Below are 19,808 nucleotides of genomic sequence, written 5' to 3'. Positions count from 1 at the left end.
GAGGCCCTGTGAGCGGGCGCCCCCAGGCCGACAGGAGGAAGACAAGGCCCTGGAAAGGGGGACCACACCTCAGCCTCAGCGCTCTGATGACGGGGGTGATGGAGTAACTGCTTCATGCAGGCGCAGGAGATTTAACTTCCCAAAGCGCTTTGTTTTTCGTTTCCTTCTCTTACTGCTGTAAGCCTGGGGGGCTGAAGAGGAGAATGCACTGTTTATTCCATTTTACAAACCGGAAAGCTGATCTTAGTGAATGACTTGGCAAAGATCAACCAACAAGTTAGCAGTAAAGCCAAAGCCGAGAATCCAGATCTTCTAGCTCATGGCCCAGGGCTCATTCCACAGATACAGTGCCTTAATAACTACCTCAACATCAGAATTTGAACCCAACTTTGTCCCTGACCTTTAAAACCTAACCTGCTGCCAGATTTTATTTTGGATTTTGACCCTGACCCTCTCCGAAGAATCCTTTGTGCTAGGACTTCTCTTTGGGACTTTTGCTGCTTTTGACCTCTCCCTCTTTCCCTGGCCAGTGGTTGAAACCATTCCTGGTGTGATGGCCGGTCTGCCCCATCCCAGGAGGCTCAAGCCTTGCTTCTCCCTGATTGTTTGGCCCCAAGCTAAGCTCAGCTCTAGGCACTTCGTGGGAAGGCCTAAATACTATTCAAATAAGAGAAGAACGACACTGAAGAGATGGTTGAAACCCAGTTTATTAGACCAGAGGCATGCGTCACCCATAGCCCTGCCTGCTGTTCCCCATCCGGTGCACACCCATTGGCCTTGCTCCTGCTTCCCTCTGGAGAGATCTGATCTCCAATGAACTTCTAGGAACCAGGAGTTCCCCCAAATCCCATAGCCTTACTCTCCAGCTCCAGGCCAATGCACAGGTGACCTGCCAAAGTCCTGTTCTAGGGTTGGAGACCAAGAGAGAGTTGGGCAGAGAAGGCCTGGGAAGGGGTAGGGCTCTGGCCTAGGAGAAGTGCCTGGGGGAGGGGGCATGGCAGGCCCTCTACCTCATTCGTTTCTCATTAAAATAGGAAGGGAGGGACAGAACAGCAGAGCTTTCGACTATCCCCCTAGGCCTGTATTTTTCCCACCATTACCAAATCGTACCTCACCAGAAAATATAACTGGTGGGCTTGGGTATCAGGTGAGGAAAGGAGGCTGGGCACCCAGAAGAAAGGAAAGGTCACTGACTGAGGACCTCAACTTCTGCTTGTCAGCACCCCACTGCTCTAGCTACAAGAGTCACCAATCCACAGCTCCCCTTGTCTCTGATACCTTGGCTTAGTATGCAGAGTAGATCTCCATTCCCTGGGTGGGGGCTCTGTCTGTAGCTACCCCTTCCCTGGGGAGGCCACAGTCAGCCAGGCAAAGGGCATTGGGATGATGAAACAGGGGAGGGAATGTTAAGGCTACAGGGAGGGCATAGGGTGCCCAGGGTTGGGGGGAGAGGGTGAGGCCAGAAAGAGGCAGAGCTTGTGATTCACAGCTTCCTTTATGTCGCCACCGAGACAGTGTGAAGGTTACAATGCGCGTGTCGTCTCCTTGTGCTTCTCAGAGGGATGTGTGTACACAGTACAGACACCAGGGGAGAGAGTCCAACTCTTTATACAGGCGAAGGCATTCAGAGACCAGGGAGGGAGTAGAAACACAGAAAGGGGAACTTTGGGTGGGAGGATGGTTCTTAGAGACAAGAGGGGATGGGGTAGAGACAGACAGAGTTAGGGGAAAGTATATACAGAGATATAGCAATATAGAGTCTGTATCATATAGAAATAGAAAATGCAGATGAGGTTGTTGAGAGAAGCAAATGAAGTTGGGGAAGAGGACTTGGGAGAGTTCCATAAGAAAATTTATGGATGTGGCCCTCTGCAGGGGCCCCTGGGAGAAGGACCAGTGAGGTTAGGCACCAGTGCCCCTCTCCCTGAGCTGGAAGCCAAACAGCTGGATCTTTCATGGGATGGTAGAGGAGTGCTACCTCTTGGAATTTCTCTCCAGCAGTTGCAGGGTGGGGGTGAACTTATAGGTATCAGGATGTGGCCTACAGCACCAGGGCCACATCTTCTCCCCATCATCCACTTCTTCCGGGGATCCCCTGCCCCCAACTCCCTAGAGACTTCACATGTAAGGGGGTGGGGATGGGGACTAGGGTCTTAGTTCCTGCCTGGAGACTTGGGGTTGGGGGGTCACTGGGCTGAGAGGGTCTCTTAAGGCTGGGGAAGCCCCCCCCCACTAGCCCTCCCCTTCAAGGTACATTCTCTGGTTTGGGGCCAAATTCTAGACCCCAAGGATCCCCTCCACCCCCCACTGGGAGGGGCTTTGGTGACTGGTGGCAGCAGAATGTAGGTGGACACTCAGATGACAGACAGCCAGACAGACAGAATTCAGGCTGGGAGCTGGGGGAGGCAGCATGGAGCAGAGAGGGGCAGCCTGAGGTCATCTGCCCCATTCTCTCTTTTTAGTTTAGTTTAGTTGTTTTTTTTTTTTAAGATTAGTTTCAGTAAAAATAAAAAGAATGGGATAGAGGCAGGGAGAGGGCTCTATGGTCAAGATTCCTTCCTCACCACAGATAAGAGGAAAGGACTGCCCAGGAGTGGGGAACTACCTTGGGAGGGGAAAGTGAGTCCCCAGGGCAGATGTGGGGGGAGCGCGGCCGAGGGCCCCCTTACTGTCCTAGCCCTCCCCACCTAGGCCTTTGGTACAGTGGCCTGCGGGGCTCAGCAGGTAAAGTCCTCAAAAGTGCCTCGGGCCGGATGGTGAGGTAGGATGTTGGCAGCATACGTCATCCCAGCGGGGTGGCCCCGGAGGCTCTCACACGGGTTCTAGGGGAACGGAATAGGACAGGGACTGGTTATAGGAAGGGCCACAGGTGGCCCTGGGGCGTGAGGGAGGCAGAGGAGAAGAGGTGGCAATGGGGGTGTGGACCTGGGGTGGGGGAAGGGGCGGGGCCGGAGGGCACCTCTCTCGCGCTCCCTCACATGTCTTTTGACGTCATCCAGGCTAAGGGCCACACCCTTATCAGCGCTGCTTCGTTTGGCCTCCTTCTGGCACTTTCCTCTTCTGCACAGCTTGTGCTTAATGACCTGGGACGGAGGTGGGGTGGTGAGTGGTTGGGCGGGCTGGAACCCCGCCCCTCCCGTGGCTCCACCCCAACGCCCCGCCCCCGCTTACCTCATAAGCGTAGTCGAAGAGCTCCAGAACCGTGAGGATGCTGGCCCCAATGAACAGCCCCATTTGGCCCCCAATGTCACCTGCGAGGGTTGGGGGGGCGGGCACGGGAAGGTCAGTGGTGTCAGGACACCGTGGAAGCAGCCGAGCTTACTGGGACAGGGGCAGGCAAGTCATATTTGCAAAAAGATTGACAGCTTTTGTACAGAAGGAGCACAAAGCAATTCTGGTGGGGTTCTTATTTTCTTCTCTCTGTTTTTCTGCATTTTTCTACTTTTCTAAAGCAAACAGGTATTATTCAGAAAATATAAAATACCCCAATATTCATTCTCTGGGTAAATTTTCACAGGCTTATGAAATAGTCCCCCATTCATGCCCACAGGCCTGTCTCTTCCACTTTGCCCTAAGCGAAGGTTCGGCCCCCTCCTCCCACTACATACCAAGACAACAGAGTTTGGGGAAAGCCCTGGGTGGGGGGGGGGGTGGCAGGGGAGGAAGGAACTTATGGGACAGAGGTGGGCAGCCTGCTTTGGGTGGTAGGCTGTCATACCATGCCCACGGCATGGGAAGGGGACAGTGCCATGAGCAGCTCACCCAGGAGCCCTGCAATTTCATAGGCCTTCTTCTGCTCAATAGTCTCATAGTTGAGGACTTCAAAGAAAATGTCCAGCACCAGGATGTTCTCCCTGTAAAGGGGTTGGGGGAGGAGGTTCAAGTCACATCTCTGTCTCTCACTGGCAGTGACCTTAGCAAGTTACCCTCTCTGAATCTGTCTCTGCATCCATAAAATGAGATGTTGATGGGGGTACGTGCCTTGTAGAATTGTCATGAGGATCAAATGTGATGGCAAAAACGAAAAGACGCTCTGCACGCTGGCAAGCATGGCGTGATCCCAGTTACAGCCGTGCAGATGAAGATGCAGAATGAAGCAAGGAGGAAAGAGAGGTGCTTCCTTTGCTTGTTCCAGCTTGATCTGCCCTCCGTGCCCATCCCAGACTCTTTGGTTGCCTTCCCTTTGTCATCTCAATCTCCTCCTGTCTGCTGGCCCCTCAAAGCCCACTCACACCCTTGACAGTCCCAGCCCAAAGGCCCTGCCCTGCACAGTCAGAGCCCTTACCCTATGTACTGCTCAGACTTGTTGAACTTCTTGGCCAGGTACTTGGCTGATGCTTTGCTGGGGATCTTGACCATGGACAGCTCCTTGCCATAGCGGGTTAGGTTGCATGGCATTTCACACACACAGTACTCCTGGTCCTTCTCCACCAGGAAGTCTGTGCCCGACCAGGCGAGAGGCATCAGTTGAGTGGTGCCCTTCGGCCAGCACCTTCCCAACGGGAACATCCTGGCCCTGTCGAAAGGAAGCCTGGGCCCCTTTCTCTTTTTCTGACCTGTCCTTTACCTCAGCCCTGTGCCCGCCCTGTGCTGGTCCTCACCCAGCTCCCCACGGGTATTTCTTAATCCTGTATCTCATTGCCTTAGGGCCCTCGGGGGTCAACCAGCTGAGATGCTGATGAGAGAGGGTGAGGGCCCCCCCCCAGGTACTCCCGCTCATTTTTCACAGGGGCCTTTAGAGATGCTATTTCCAGCCTTGCTAACGTCAGACACAAGAGAGTTCGAGCGAAGCCTGATCCAGGAGTTATTTGAAGCTTCTGGGAACTTGGTCTGCAACCCCAGTGCACGGGGCTCCTTCGTTCCCCCGGAACCGCCCCGAGACGGGGGTGCTCACCTAGAGCAGGATCCGCACACTCCTTGTACTGTTCCGGAGTGCAGTATGGGGCATCCCCTAACCGAGGAGAAAAGACAGTGGTGCAGGACGGAGATTAAAGGGTCTCGTGATGATGGTGCTACCAAGAGCCTAGAAACTGGAAGATGGGAGCGGGCGGGAGGGCAGACTAGCCAGCCCCCAGTGTGTCCTGAAGGTGACCCACCGCACAGTCTGTCCCTCCTAGACCCCTTCCTGCACATTTCTGTGGGGACAGGCAGGAATTGAGGTGAGAGGGACAAGACCATAGAAGTATGGAATGGGGCTAGAACTGGGGTGGGGAGAAGCCATTGAATCCTGCTTCCATGTTGGCAGGAGGCTGATATGCGTGGGGAACTGGTGAGGGGCCATGCAGGCTGAGGGGTCCCCAGATCGTGTTTGGAGCTTTGGGGCCTGACCTGGCATGTGCACCATGCGACAGTTACAGTTCTCCACCAGGTAGCGTGTCTCACAGTCGATGCGGCAGGCAGTAATGCTGTAGGAGTCGAAGAAATCCGAGTCCATGGTAACAGCTTTGCAGGTGCCCCAGGGCGGGGGCAGGTAGATGAGCTGCTGGGAGAGCCGGGGAGCTGGGAGGGGGTGTGGGGACTTCTCCCCGAGTCACCTTGATGGACTTCTCTGACAAGACGCAGAACTCGGGAGTCCTGCTCCCTGTCCCTCCGCAGACTCTGAGGGTCTCAGAGTTTACAGAGCATTCCTGTTCATTCATGCTGCTCACTCGTCAGATCGGTACCCAGGCCCTAGCTCACCCGTCCCTCCTGTATTGATTACTCACCACTCCATCTTGCCCCCTCAACACCCCACCCTGGGACCAGCCTCCTGTGGCCCTCTCACCCGCTGCTCCTGGCAGGACACAAAGGTCTGGAACCCTGGGGCCACACCAAAGCCCAGCTGGTCGATGAAGGGAGGTTCATCCTGACTGTGGATCTGCACTTTGATGCCCGCTTCGAAGGACGTCTCATCTATGGGAATGAGGGGCAGGGGGTGTATCGGAAGGGCTTCTGACTCCCTAACCTCCTTCAGAGCTGGGGCCATGCTACCTCTCCTAGGGATAAGCACAGTGCATACTGGGACACTGGGGGAGGGGTTAGTCTATGGGGGCCCTAGCTCATCCCCAGCCTCCTTTCGGGTTCGCTAGCTGCCCTGATGAAACTTGTATCCTACGTACTTTTCTTACCTGGCTTCGTCTATGCATCTTGGTGTTTCAAATTCTTTTCCAGACACTCTCTATTTCTCCCCCTCCTTGTCTCCTTTCTCCCTAGCACTCTCAGCCCCAAGGTCCCCCGAGACCAGGCTGACGGCAGGCAGCCCAAGAAGAGAGGGAGTTATTTATAGAGTGAGTGGTGGCCACTGATGGAAAGGGATGGCTGGTTACCTTGGAGAGTAACTGAGCCAGGAAGGGGGAGCCAGAGAACTGTAAGGGTGGCAGTCAGGTAGAGTCGGAGATGGAGATGGCAAGATGCTGGGAGGAAGGGAGGAGACCCCAAGTCCTGTCTCAGGTCTCACAGTGGATCTCAGGAGTCCCCTGGTGGAGGCCGAAGGCTAGGGCCATGGGAAGGGGCCCCTGAAAGAAGTGACATACCAGTCTCTCCCCATACAGGCAGGTACTCGTCCTGCTGGATGTCTAGCATGATCTCCAGCCCATTGCCAGTCCCACCCTTCATGGTCTTCAGCCGTGGACGCCCATCTCGGCCAGAGTTGAATGTGTAGCACTTGCCATACCGTGTGAAGACCTGGTGAGGGCAGAGCAGAGAGCCTGAGAGTCCTGCCAGCACCCCCTACCTACTAAGGGCTGCTCCAGACCCTTCTGCTGCTGGGATCTCAACACACTTCAAGAACTGTCCCTTCTGTGCAGCCTATTCTCCGTTTGCCCTCCTTCCCGCTCATTCTCTGCCCTTCTTTGCCCTGATGTGGGCCTGGGAAAGCTGATCCCAGTAGAGCGCACAGCCCGTGCTCCTCTGCCACTGGACAGGCTTTGGGTTGGGTTTGGTCAATGGGAGCCATCAGTGAGGGATCAGAGGGCAGAAGGAGGGAGAGCTCAGGGTATTCACCCTTCCCCACCGCTCACCCCTCCGAGAATGCTCTGGCAGTGGTTTCGACCCTCTGAGACTACACATCCTGCCAGGAGGGCTCCCTGCAAAGGACTGCTGCTTCCCTGTGCCCCTTTAGCCTGTATGTGACAATTTCCCACTATCACTAGGTGCTTCAGTCCCCTTCAGGCAGAGTTTTCTTCACCCTGCCCACGGCTCTACAAACAGTCCCTTTGTTCAAGTCTTTTCAATTGAACTATCTGAGTGGCAGTCTTTTTCCTGCTGGGACCCTGACATATACAGCTTGTTGCCAGGATCCAGTCACTGCCATACTCCCGGTCCCTCCTTGGGACCCTCTCCTCAGGCCCAAGCTCACGGGGCCTTCTGAGATAGATCTTCTCTTCTCGCGGATTTTGCCCCAGGCATCTGAAATCCTGCTCTCCCCAACGTCCTTCCTCCAAGCCAAGCTAAGCTTTTTCGTTTTCTCCAGCCATTTCCCCTTGTGTCCATCATTGTCCCGTCATCACCAGAACCTGAAAGCAGACCCAGCTGCCCTCCCAAGGACCATGCTCACCCAAGCCCCAGCCCCTCCTCGCCCAGGATTTGGTACTAAGCATCCAGGGCATGACATGTGCTTCTGCAGAGAACTAAGAGGGCCTCAGTGGAGCGCTCAGCCCTGGGGGCAGTCTTCCCACCCCATGCCTCAGAGCAGCCCTTATCACAGCTCTGATGACACAGCCTCAGAGACAAGAGTGAACCCATTCTTTATGGCCCTCTCCCCACGGTTTCTCGGAATGTTTCCAGATTCCCACGAATGGGGTGAATGTGCTTTTCCTACTGTGATGGTGACAGCCCACAAAGTGAGTCAGAAGGTAAGTACAGACATGGCGCAGAGAAAGAGAGAGACCGTGTCAGGCCAGACCAGAGCAGTCATGGGTGTGGGGGTTACTAGTCCCCTTCCCACTTCCTAGAACAGCCTCCTCCCCCATCCAGAAAAGAAAGGGCAAAGTTCACAGATGAGGCAGAGAGAGAACTCCAACGACTCCTAACCCCCCAGCCTGCTACGAGGTTTTATGGCATTTGGTCACAGGCTCCAGACACACACCCGTGCCCACCCTCCATCTGGGAACCTGAGGGACTCCAGGTGGCTGAGAACGCCAGCCTTGCTTGGGCTGAGCGCTGTGCTGGGGACCCGTGGACTGCTGCTGCCACCTGGTGGTTCTGTGTGAGAAGTGTCTGCTCTACCCTTAGGTCCGGAGGAAGCCTGGTTGACTCCTTCTTTATCCCATGTTCCTATATTTCCTGGTCTGCCTGAGGCCCAGTGGCCAAAACCTCCAGATTCCTGTCTGCAATTGGTCCACGACACGCTTATATGATGTCACCCACCTGCTCCTGCGCCAGGGAGGAGGGGGACTGGGGGATAGGTGTGTGGGAAGGGAAGGCCTGGCATCTGGCACCTGGAAGGGGGCAGAAGAGGAGTCAGGCCAGACAGAACTGGAGGCTGAACTGGGGAGGGGATGGGGTGTCACTTGGTCCCTCAGCAAGGAAGGCCCTAGACTCCAGAGTGGGAGGGCAAGCAGGAGGCTGACTCCCCACTGAGGGCTTCCCCAGGCAAGAGGATCCCTGATCACTTAGAGCTGGGGGGAGGGGAAGATTTAGTGGAGGACTACTATTCTCCCTCAGATAGACAGACAGACACACGGACACACACACACACACACACACACACACACACACACACACTGTAGGAGGAGCACTGAGAGAACAAGTGAGGATGCACTTAAGTCCCCACCGTGGTCACTACTGAGAAGGGGCGTGGCAGGGTGGAGTCGGGGACTGTCCTCACCCCTTCACCTCCCTCCCACACCTTTCTCCTGCACCTCCAGAGACCAAGTGACACCTGCCCCAGCTCCAGTCCAGGGGTCATAGTCAAAATTGTTAAGGCCAGCTATGGGTACCCACCATCAGATCAAAGGTTGACCTCAAAGACAGAGGAAGGTCCTAGGCCCTGCTGGATCATAGGGAGGTCTGGGGAAGGACTGGAGATGCTGGAGAATATTCAGGGAGACACCAGGGGCCTTGGGGCAGCAACTAATTACCAACCGGCATAGATATATTTCCAGATTCTAACAGGAAGAGCAGTACTGGTACAGACCTGAAAACAGCAGCCTAGCCCCAGACCCTGGGGCTCCCAGGGCGAGCACAGTGGCCAGGCCTCCCTGAGGCCTGTCAGGAAGGGGGAGGGGTTTCCAGGAGAGGTGGGGGAGGAGCAGGATGGCCACCAGCCCCAGCCCCAAGAGGCGACACTCAGGGTGAGCCACGGCAGACACTCTTGGGGTGCTGCGCCAGGCGTGGGCCCCCACTCACCACTGAGAAGTTGTGAGGGCCACAGGGCCCCCCACAGTAGGAGCAATAGAGCAGCATGTCCTCCAGCCGGTGGCAGGAGCGATTGTAGAAGCGGTGCAGGTTAAAGGGCTCCCCAGAGAAGGCCTCGGGCCCCGGGGGGGCGAGGGGCACCCCAGGGTCATCACTTTCGTCCAGCCCCAGCATGGGGGCCAGGTAGAGCAAGTCGGGGTAGCTGAGCTGGGACAGGCGCACGGCATTAGCGTTGCAGAGGGTGACGGCCGGGAAGGCCAGCTCCGTGGTGGCCACCTCTTCCAGCAGAGTCACGTGCGGGTAGCTGAGGTAATAGGCGACGCGGTCCCCCACCTGGCACAAGAAGGCGCCCAGTGCCAGGACAAAGGCCACTGCCCACAGGGCCTGCCTCGGGCCCGGACCCCCCTCCACGAAGATGTGACTGGCGCCGTGCAGGGTGCAGCTGTTGGCAAAGGCCACCAAATCCACGGGTGAATCCCCCTCTCTAGCCGCCTTCCTCACTGCCTCCTTTTCCTTCTCTTCCTCCTCCTCTTCTGATTCTGAGTTGTCCCGCTGCCGCCGCCGCTGCTGGGGACCCCAAACATCTCCCAAGGGCCCTGGGGCCTCCTCTCCAGAGGAGAAGGACACAGAGCAGAAAATCTGGATGGGCATCTCCTTCCGGGGCTTCCTGGCACCGGGGGATCGGCAGGAGAAGGGAGAAGCAGATGTGAGCTCGGGCAGGATCCGGCAGGGCCAGCCACCCAGCCTGGCCGCCAGGTCTCCGCAGCCCGGGCAGCCGGCGGCTCCTCCTCGCCGGCCTCGGTGGCCGTGTGGCTGAGATGGGGCGGGGCGTGGAGAGGAGGACCCGCCTGCCCTGCCAGGACGGGCAGGCGGGCGTCTGGGCTGATGAATAATGGATGGCAGTGGGAAAGGGAGGCAGATGGAGAGGAGGGGGGCCGGAGCCCCTTTCTGGACACCAGCTCTAGCTGGACAGAGAGGGTGGAAGATAGTGGAAACCCTGGAAAAGCCTCGGGGCTCCAGGTGAGATGGGACCTGGCCGATTCCTCTGCTCCCACAGTCCGGAGCAACAGTCCCTGCCCCTCCCCCATGACATTCAAGCTCCCCGTCACCCTCCCATCTGCTCCTCAGCATCTCCCTGGGTCTTCCTACCCCAATTCTGGGTCCTCGCCCCCATTCTCTCCTGGTGCAGCCGTTTTCCCCTGAGACATTGGAGCCTCCGCACTCCCTCGGCTCTCTCTCAGACCTCTGATTCCTCCTTGACTTCCCCTGACTCATAATCCCCCCAGTTATTTCACTGACCACACCCCCACCTTCTCCCAATACACTCCTAAGACCCCAGTTCCCTTTCAGTCACTGCCGTGACCCCAATTCACTCTGTTACTTCCTGAACCCTTAATTCTCCTGCAATCATTGTCTTGACCCCCACTTTCCCTCCAGCCAGTCCTTGACCCCATTTATCCTCCCCTCCCTCCCCTGACCCTGGCTGAGCTTCAAGTCAGCACCCTCCCCCATGCTGAGCTGCACTTAGGTCACTCTCCCCTCCTCCACTTTTCCCTTCTGTGGCTTGGGGGGCAGCCCAGGTTCCATTAGCAGAGGTCTCTCACTGACCACAGACTCATTTATGGCCAGTTCCCGGCACCAGGGGGGAGGGACCCCGACTCTTGCAGCTGAAAAGCTTCCCGTCAGATCACCACCCCCCTCCCAGCTTGCCCACCCCTCAAGGTCCAGGAGAGGAGTTCGAGGAATTCTTTCTGGTAGATGGAAGAAAGTGAGATCAGAGCAATCTGCTAGGTCAGGTGGAGACCGTCAGGAACCAACCTGGGGTGCCCCCCAAAACCCTCAGCCTTAGCCCCTCAGTCTCTGACACTCCCCTTGCCCCCAGTTTACCATTCTCTGACCCCAAGTCCCTGGCCCCTCTGTGTGCTCTGGTTACTCAGGGCCACTGATTAAGGAACTTGAGCCACCAGTCAAGTCTCCAGGGCCTAGAAGGTGACCTGAGGGGAGGAGTGGAAGGGAGGGAGGGAGGGGAAGCATGTTAACCCTTTCTCTGCAGGGCCAGAGACAAAGCAGTGGGGGTCAGATGAGTCTACTTGGGCCTCGCCATTCCTTAACCGTCCCACAGCCCCCGACCCCCCTCCCCCTCCTTTTTCCCCCTCCCTCCCTGCTCCTATACCTCTTCCCTTCTCCATTTGCATGCAGGGACCCTGGAGTATGTTAGGGATGGGAGGCAAGATGCCAGGTTCCAACAGAACCGACTGATGTGGGACCTCGGCCTCAGCTTTGCTGCCACGGACACAGAGGCCCCAAAGGAAGAGCAGCCTTTGAGATCTGGCTCCTCTCCATCCTTTCACCATTGCCCTCAGACCGGCCTCCACCTCTTTCGCCTAAACACTGGCTTCCAACTGGTCTCCCTAACTCCCTACCTCCCCACAGTTTCTCCCCACATTATACAATTCTCTATGTAATTCTGACTGTTCTCTGGCGCAGAGACCTTCTTCACTCCCTCGTGCCTCTTGGTAAAATCACCCCCATCTCAGGAAAAGCTATGTGAGGCCTTTGCAATTTACCTTCCAGCCTCCCTTCCCCATCCCTCCATAGCAGTCTAGCGTCCCGCCACCATGCCCTTCTCCCATTCTGCAGACCCGCTAGGCTCATCCACAGCTCCACGCCTTCCCTGGACTCCCATCTGGAGAATTTCTCTTCATTTTTCAAGACCTTACTCACACATTACTTCCTCCAAGAAGACTTCCCTGACTGCACAGGACATAGAGAGTAGCCACCCAGGAAACAGAATGAAGGGGCCAATTCTGTTCAAGTCCCTTCAGGCATGAGTAGTAACCAATAGCTCCTTGAGGACAGAGACAGTGAGAATGAAGGAGCAAGACTCAGGGACCATGTGAAGAAACGAGAACCAAGGAAGACCAGGAACACCCAGGGCAACCACAGAAGTCACTGCAGAGATGAAGAGCGAGAGAAGCCCCCACCACACCTCCAGCCGTTGTCCTCGGGCTACTTCTGCCTGAATTCAGGGCTTCCTTTTCTGTTTCCGGTCCTGTGGGCATTTGCTTCCCCCTCCCAGACCTCAGCTCTCAGAGGGCCCTGCACGACCTCAGAATGTGCTACAGAGGTAAGTTCTAGGCTGGGGGGGTGGGGGGGAGCTGCCGCTGCCCGTGTGTTTCACACCCACTAGAGGGCGTCGTTCCCCTCCTTCAGACTTCCTGGAAGGGGAAGTGGTTTAGCCCTCCAGAGGGAAGAAACTGAGGCAGGGGACACTTCCCCCTCGGGGCTTCACCAGACAGAAGGACACGCTCACACACAGCAGCTTCAGAGGACAGCAAATCCAGGGTGGTGTGGGCCTCCCCCACACCAACACAAACACCCACACGGCACACCTACACATCACCACGCACAGCTCCCTTGTGGGGCAACACACACACACACACACACACACGCACACACACACACACACACACACACGCACCCCAACCGCATTTCCTCCCTCCTCGAACATCCTCTCCCGCCTCATCTTGTTCCGGTAGACAAATCCAAAGTTTTCGCGGTAATGAGAATTAAGGAAAGTCTCAAGCAGCACACACAGACCCCCGAGCACACAGGGGCCCCAGGAGAAGTGGCCGAGCAGACACCCATGCAGGACAACACCCACTTCTGAATCCTCTGTCCAAGGAGGCAACCCTTCCCCATGTCAGTCCCTCCCCGGTACCGCTCTTAAACTGTGTGTGGCCACTCAGTGGTTTCTGACTTTCTCCGCGTTTCCTTCTAAACACGCCGGGCTGCTCCCCACTTCTGTTTCATGCTTTTCAGTAGCCACCTCATGGGATCCTTACACAACCTAGCGAAATAAGCAGGTTTGAGTAACCTCACCCTTATATGACAAATGAGGAAACTGAGGCACTGTGACCTGTTCAAGTTTCATGGAGAGCAAGTGGTGGGCATGAGACTAGAATTAGGTCATTCCCCCTGCAAATGCCTCCCTCCTTCGTTCTTTCGTTTACTCGTCAAATATTTACTGAGTGTCTATGTGCTGAGGACACATGGAGAATAGACAGTGGACCGCGGTCCTGCCCTTGTGAAGCTTGCTGTCTAAAGGGGAGACAGACACCATTTTCTAAAAATTGCAAAAGTAAGTATTTATTTGCAACTCATGATAAGTGCTATGAAAAGACAGTCTTGCTCTATGGGAGTGAGTGACAGGGATCTGACCTGGCTTGGGGAATCAAAGCAGGTTTCTCTGAGGAAGTGATGCTTGAATTGTGATCTAAAGAATAAGGAGAAGTAATTAGGTAAAAGTCTGTATGAGGTGGGGTGGCGGAAGAATATTCCAGAGAGCAGAGCCATGCAAAGGCCCTGAAGACCCCAGGTGGGGTAAGGGGAAAGCCCGAGGAGAAGGGTATAGCTGGAGAGCCACAGCGGGGTAAGAAGAGCCTGGAGAAACAGGCAGGACCCAGACCCCTCGGGGCCTTGAAGGCCACAGCAAAGATTCTGGTCCAAGGACAACAGGAGGCGCACCACGGGGGTGCTGCAAGTGATCAGAGCAGTGTTTTCAAGAGACGACTCTGGAACAGCCAGAGGGGGTGCTGGAAGACCTGTCAGGAAACGGTGGCAGGGTGTAGGTGAGACAGGGAGTGGACTGGCTTGGAATGGGGTGATAGGGTGGAGATGTTTAGGAGGCAACAGTGGCAGATCCCGTTAAGGGAGGTGAGGGAGACGGAGTGTCAGGGCTGCTTGCTAGTTTGCATAAGTGGCTGAATGGTGGGGTGGCTCCCTAGGCCAGGAACACAAGGAAGGGTCTAGTCTGGGAGATAAGACGGTGAATCTGGCTTTGCACCTGCTGGTTTTCTCGAGCCTCGGGGACATCCAAGTGCAGATGTGAAGGGGGAGATTGGCCATCGGCACGGAGGCTGAGAGGACGGAGCTGGACGGAAGCACACGTCTGGCCTGCTAGGGTCTAGATGCTGACTGGAGTCATGAGTGAAGACGAGACGGCCCAAGAATAGAGGGTCAAAAGGAAGGAAGGAAGGAAGGAAAAGAGATCAAGCCTGATTTGTCAATATGCACCAAAGCCAAACAGAATCTCAACCTTTGACTTAAGCACGGCCCCTACTTATATACCCAAAGTATGAGTACATAGGGCAACCAGAAAGCACAAACAAGAATGTTCATGGTAGCTTTATTTATAATAGCCAAAAAACTAATAACAACCTAAATGTCTAGCGAGAGTAGAATGGATAAATACATTTTGGAGTATTCATATAATGAGATATTACATAGCATTGACAAAGTGCTAATTACCACCACACAAAATGAGACAGTCTCACAGACAAAATCATAAGCAAAAGAAAACAGGCACAGAAGTGTGCATACTGTATGAGGATACATATACCCAGGAACTAGAACACATGGAACTCATCTGTAGGACAGAAGTCAGAATAATGGTTAACTCTGGCAGGGTAGTATTGACTAGGAAGGGGCCCAAAGGAACTTTCTGGAGTGTTGGGAATATTTTACACTTTTTTTTTCTTTTTTGAGAGAAAGGGTGTGTGATGAGTAGGGCTGAGGGTGGGACAGAAGGACAGAGAAAGAATCTCAAGCAGACTCCCCGCTGAGCACGGAGCCAGATGCAGGGGTCGATCTGAGATCATGACCTGAGCCGAAATCAAGTGCTGGACGCTTAACTGACTGAGCCACACAGGAGCCCCAGGACAGAACAGTTTAAAAAAGAGGAGATGGTCAACCATTTTGAATGTTATTGAGAGATTAAGAATAAAAAATGTTTGCAGGATCTGGCCACACGGAGGTCGCTGGCGGCCTTAGCCCTAACCGTTTTGGTGGAGTGCTGACGGTGGGAAGAAGGCAGCCTGAAGGGGACTGAAGAGTGAGTCTGAGATGAGAAAATGATGACAGTAGAATATACACATCATTTTTCAGAATTTCGTCTGGGAAAGAAAGCACAGAGAGAGAGAGAGAGAGAGAGAGGGAGCTGGAGAGAGCCGTGGAGTTGAGAGACCTTTGGTTTTCGTTCTTATCTTAACCTCAACCCTGATACCTAGTTAGTGCTCAATAAATATCAGCTGTCATTGTAGCTGTATATTTCAAGACGGGGGAATCTCAGCATGTTTCAGTGTCAACAGGTAGATTCCACTGGAGAGGGAGAGACTGACTGTAGATGAGGGAGAGGCCGAATCTTTAGGGTAAAATTCCTATACGGGAAGAAGAAGATCAGATGGAAGGAACAGGTTGAGATTTCAGCCTAGATGAGAGGGATGCTCCCCTCCGGGAAGGGTGTAGGTTTGGCTGAGGCTTCTATCTTCTCTGTGAAGCAGGAGGCAAGGTTATCTGCCGAGGGTGCAAGGGGGGCCAGGAAGGGTGGCTGTTGGAGATGAGCGGAGAAGTTTGCAGTAGTCATCGGGATGAGCAAGGTGACTTGGAAAATACAGTGGAGTTGCCAGGGGGCACTGCACGCCCATTTCAGGATGTCGACCGTGAGCACAAGGTAATTTCAAGCTGGCCTCTTGTGTGACCTCCTCTGGGAGCACTTGGCTGCCCTAGAGCCATCTGAGGAAAGCCAGTGGTGGGGCCTATCTGCTAGGGTTGGGATTTGGCCAAATGGTGCAATGAAAAGGCAGAGGAGTCAAAAGGCTTTGGTGTAGCCAACCCTTGTCTGGGGTTCCCTCTCCTTTGCACCCTTGCTTTTCTGCCCTGCCTCCTGCGTCTTTAGAGAGCATGGCCAGCTGGGGCCAGACACCCTCCTCCCCTGGCTCCACACGCCTGCTCCTACAGTCACACGCAAAGAACTCGGACTTCGAAGATCTGAAGTCAAGGTCCCACTCTGGCATTCACCGGCTATGTGACCTCGGGCAAGTCACCCAACATCTCAGAGCCTCAGTTTCCTCATCTCTCAAGTGAAGATACTAATATCTGCCTGCACCCCAGAATTGCAAGGCTCATGAGCTAAAGTAAAGGGAATTTGTAAATTGCAAAGCTCGACTGGAAGAGATGATTAATTTTGCTGGGATGTGCTCTGCATGCGACCAGAGGTTTGCCTGCACACAGGCTCCCTCCCACAACCGCACTGAGCTGCGTGTACCCTCAAGCACATCCGCACACGTCCACTTCGCACCCTAATCCACATCCACGTTCCCAGACACCCCCCACGGAGGTGCACATGGGTGCTTGCACACTTGGGCCACACATGCAGTGAGCGTGTCACAGGAAGGCCGAGTTGGCTGCTGTCCACGGTCAAGGCCACTGCAGCAGTCTCACCCCAGGGAGGTCCCCAGCCTGGCTTGATGCTGTGACGCATCAGTTAGAGACACACAGCACTAAGCTACACGGCCCAACCTCCCAGGCCCCGGGACTGCAGCCACGTCAAGGGGGTGTGGATGAGAGGGGTGGGAAAGGGCTTTCTTTCCAAGAACTCACAGTAGCTCAGAAAAACCACCACTGGCCCTCCCTCTCCCCGGGAAGTAGCCTTGGGGGAGGGGGGGCAGAGTCTCTGCCCTTACAGTTTCTTAAGGGAACTTCCCCTCTAGGTGAGTGCAGAGCTGCTTCAGGCTCCTTTTACAGTTTTCCACGAGGAGGATGTCTGATCCACGAGTCTGGGAACGTCAGTACCGCACAGCCGTTCCACGTAGGGGCCAGCGTGGGCTTAGCCCGAGAGTCCCAGAGCTGAAGGAGGGGCTGCCCCTTGGCAAAAAATAATTTAGCCATCCACTTAGAGCCTCCTTTCCCACAGGAAATTGTGCCTAGAAGCTGAGAAACGGAGCCAGATGAAACTATGCCTAAAATAGAACCCAGGGGGTCCCAGTGCCCAGCCACGTCCTGCGCCAGAACTAGGCACCACTTCTCAGTCCTGCTGCCTGCTTCCCAGTTTTGCCTCCTAGAATCCCCACACAGGCGTCCTGACTGGAAGGTTCTTGGCCGAGGGTAGAAGCTCCTGGAGCCGCCCCCTCAGACCTCCAGCGCTGGCAGCCAATGACCCCTGCTGGACAGCGGGGGGCCGCGCCTCTGCTGGGGGAGGCCGGTGTGGGGGAGAGCCCCACGTTCTATAAACTGGAGTTTCTGAATAGCTGAGCTGGGCTGGGGAGATTGGAAGGACTCCACCTAGGTGTCCAGGGTCCTCTGCTACCTGGCACGTCACTCCTTGCTCCCTAAGGCTGCCTTTGTTACCGTCCCCACCCCCTCAGCTCCGAGCCTCCCTGGGAACCGCACTTCACTCTGTGCTCCCCGAGGGCAGGGACGGGGTCGGTCTGTGCGCCCCTACCCTCCAGTGCCCAGCGCAGGGCCTGGCACTTGGAAGGCGCCCGGTCGCAGGAAGGAACCGAGTGGAGCTTCGCGCTTCCAACCCCGGTCTCCCATGTCCTTTCCCCTCCAGGACCGAAACTGCCTTCCACAAAGCTGAAGCGCGCTCAGAAGCAACCATCCACGGCAGACACAGGGCACCTCTCGCAGGCCTCCCCCCTGTGGCTTGCATGCACACTAGGTGCAGCGGTGACCCCACCTTCGAGTTTTCTGCAGGCTGGGGCAGGAGAAAGGCCAAGCCTTGGAAGCGCTCCTCCTCTCCACCCCTGCGCTCCCGACTCTGCCCCCAGAGGCACTTAGTTACTTACATCAATCCCCTATTACTTTAGCCAGGAGCCGGGAGATCAATTAACTTAGAGAGTAGCCTCTTAGCTAACTGCAGTCTGGGAGAGGGGTGGGGCCCAGAACGGCAGGGGAGGAAGGAAGGAGAGGGAGAGCAGGTGAAAGAGGAAATACGTTTGTGTGTATATGTGTATGAGAGAGGGACAGAAAGGGAGGGAGAGAGACCCCAACCTGGGTCCTCTGGGTTCTTGCAACTGGCTCCACTCCGGTCTCCTCCCTCCAACCTCAGGCACTTCTGAGGGGAGGGAGAGAAAGGAAGGATAGGCTGGAAGGAACGCCCTCCTCCAAAGTTAACCTCTCCACTCCAGCCTCTCTTCTGTCCCGCTGCAATCTGTCATGCTCCCCTTACAGCCTTCCCACCCGCCCCCCCTCAACACACACAAAGACCCCCAGGCCTCTGCCCCTGGGCCGGGTGGCCCAGGACCCTCCTCTCTGTAGCAGTCTGGGCAGCCTTTTCCTTCAGCAGCCCCTCCACGCCCTGCAGACCCAGGTAGTGAGGCTGGGCCCTCCCCAGGGACTCCTGGTCTGACTGCTATGGGGTGGGAGGCGGGTGAGGCAAGCTCGTGTGTGCGGGTGTGAGGGGTGTCAGTGAAGGGGCAGCGCTAAGTTGAGGATAAGGGAGCCCCTAGGCTAGGGCTGGCTCTCTCTGGGACCTGTCATCCCTGGCTCAGCTTGCTTTAAGATGGCCTCTCCCTCCCCTCTCCAGGTCCCAGGATCACCCAACTATACCCACTGCTTCTATGGGCAGCTCATCCCTGAGACGCTCCGGAGGAGTCCTGTCCCCCTCTGGAACCTTAAGGGGATTTCTGTGCCAACCCCTCTCACTCCATCTCTCCTCCAGGGAATTCCTGCCTCCCCTCCAGGGTCCTGGGGGGACTCCTGTGGGCCCCCTCAAGGATTCGTGTCCCCTATCCCTTGTCCCCCAATTCCACCCCCTCCTGAGAGAAATTACTGTCTCCACTGCACACTCACCCCCAAGATTTCCATTTTCTGCCCTCCCCTTCCTTTTCTTCCAGGGTCCAGAAATGAATTGCCTGCTCTCTCGCCCCCAGGCAGAAGCTCTGGGTCTCAGCTGGAGGAGGGGGCGGCAGAGGGCTGACTGGGCCGCCATCTGCCAGCCCCCTCCCCTCGGTGCTGCTCAGCATTCCAGCCACACAGGCGCTCCCCCTGCCAGGGACAGATAACGTGCAGCTGGAGGCTGGCGGCAGCTGCGAGTGCGTTCACTCCCTCCGGCCCCCACCCAGACACAGGCACACAGCTGCGCCCCCAGTCCCCCCCGTGGAACCCCTGCCCTGCCTGGACCTGACTGGCCTAGACGCGGGGTGGGAGAGCAGAGCCTCAGACCCTGTTGCCCTGGCAACCAAACACCCCACCTCAGAGGACAAGAGGTGGCCAGGGAAGAGGGGTCCTCGAGAGTGGGATCATTGGTTGCTTTTTTGGTGGCTCAGGAGAGAGCTACAAAGGTCTACCCTCTGCCTCTTCAGTCTGAAACCAGTTTCTCCCAGATTTAGCCCAGGTTCCCCATATTTATCCCCACTCTCCCCAGCTGACTCAGCTACAGCTGGGGGATGGACCCAGTCAGACACTCTGTGACCACCAGTCCATCCCCCCGTGGCTGAGCTGGATTCAGAAGCACATCTGAGGGGAACACCCGTCACTGCAGAGCCCCGCCAGAGGAGCTGGGGTCTCTGAGGGACCAGGGTATGCCCCTTCCTATGCCTCCCGAACTGTCCTCTGTGAGCAGGGTTCTCACAAGTTGGATGAGCTCTCTCACTTGGAAACTCACAGCGGACTTCCCATGCACCTGCGCA

At 56.0% G+C, this 19,808-nt stretch overlaps 1 protein-coding gene across 2 annotated transcripts in view; it reads right to left on the bottom strand.

Moving 5' to 3' along the window:
• Window positions 1–691: 691 nt before the first annotated feature.
• The window catches only part of ASIC1 (acid sensing ion channel subunit 1), a 41,126-nt gene continuing 22,009 nt past the window's right edge, over window positions 692–19,808 (bottom strand). The window contains exons 1-10 of one of the 2 annotated variants that reach the window (XM_045801082.2): window positions 9,328–10,088; window positions 6,513–6,663; window positions 5,765–5,892; window positions 5,329–5,479; window positions 4,895–4,951; window positions 4,286–4,439; window positions 3,763–3,854; window positions 3,172–3,251; window positions 2,979–3,083; window positions 692–2,822 (exon numbers count right to left, since the gene is read on the bottom strand). In XM_045801082.2, coding sequence (XP_045657038.2) covers window positions 2,718–2,822; window positions 2,979–3,083; window positions 3,172–3,251; window positions 3,763–3,854; window positions 4,286–4,439; window positions 4,895–4,951; window positions 5,329–5,479; window positions 5,765–5,892; window positions 6,513–6,663; window positions 9,328–9,987 — 1,683 coding nt within the window. In that variant the 5' untranslated portion in view covers window positions 9,988–10,088 and the 3' untranslated portion in view covers window positions 692–2,717. Of the gene's footprint in view, window positions 2,823–2,978; window positions 3,084–3,171; window positions 3,252–3,762; window positions 3,855–4,285; window positions 4,440–4,894; window positions 4,952–5,328; window positions 5,480–5,764; window positions 5,893–6,512; window positions 6,664–9,327; window positions 10,089–19,808 lie in introns of those variants that run through there. The other variant, XM_045801083.2, reaches the window with a different exon arrangement.

The sequence above is a fragment of the Ursus americanus genome, chromosome 25 (genome assembly GCF_024610735.1).
Source record: "Ursus americanus isolate L20-20 chromosome 25, mUrsAme1.1.p, whole genome shotgun sequence".
Taxonomy (NCBI): domain Eukaryota; kingdom Metazoa; phylum Chordata; class Mammalia; order Carnivora; family Ursidae; genus Ursus; species Ursus americanus.
The sequence above is the reverse complement of the archived record's forward strand: the minus strand, read 5'-3'. Positions and strand labels throughout refer to the sequence as shown.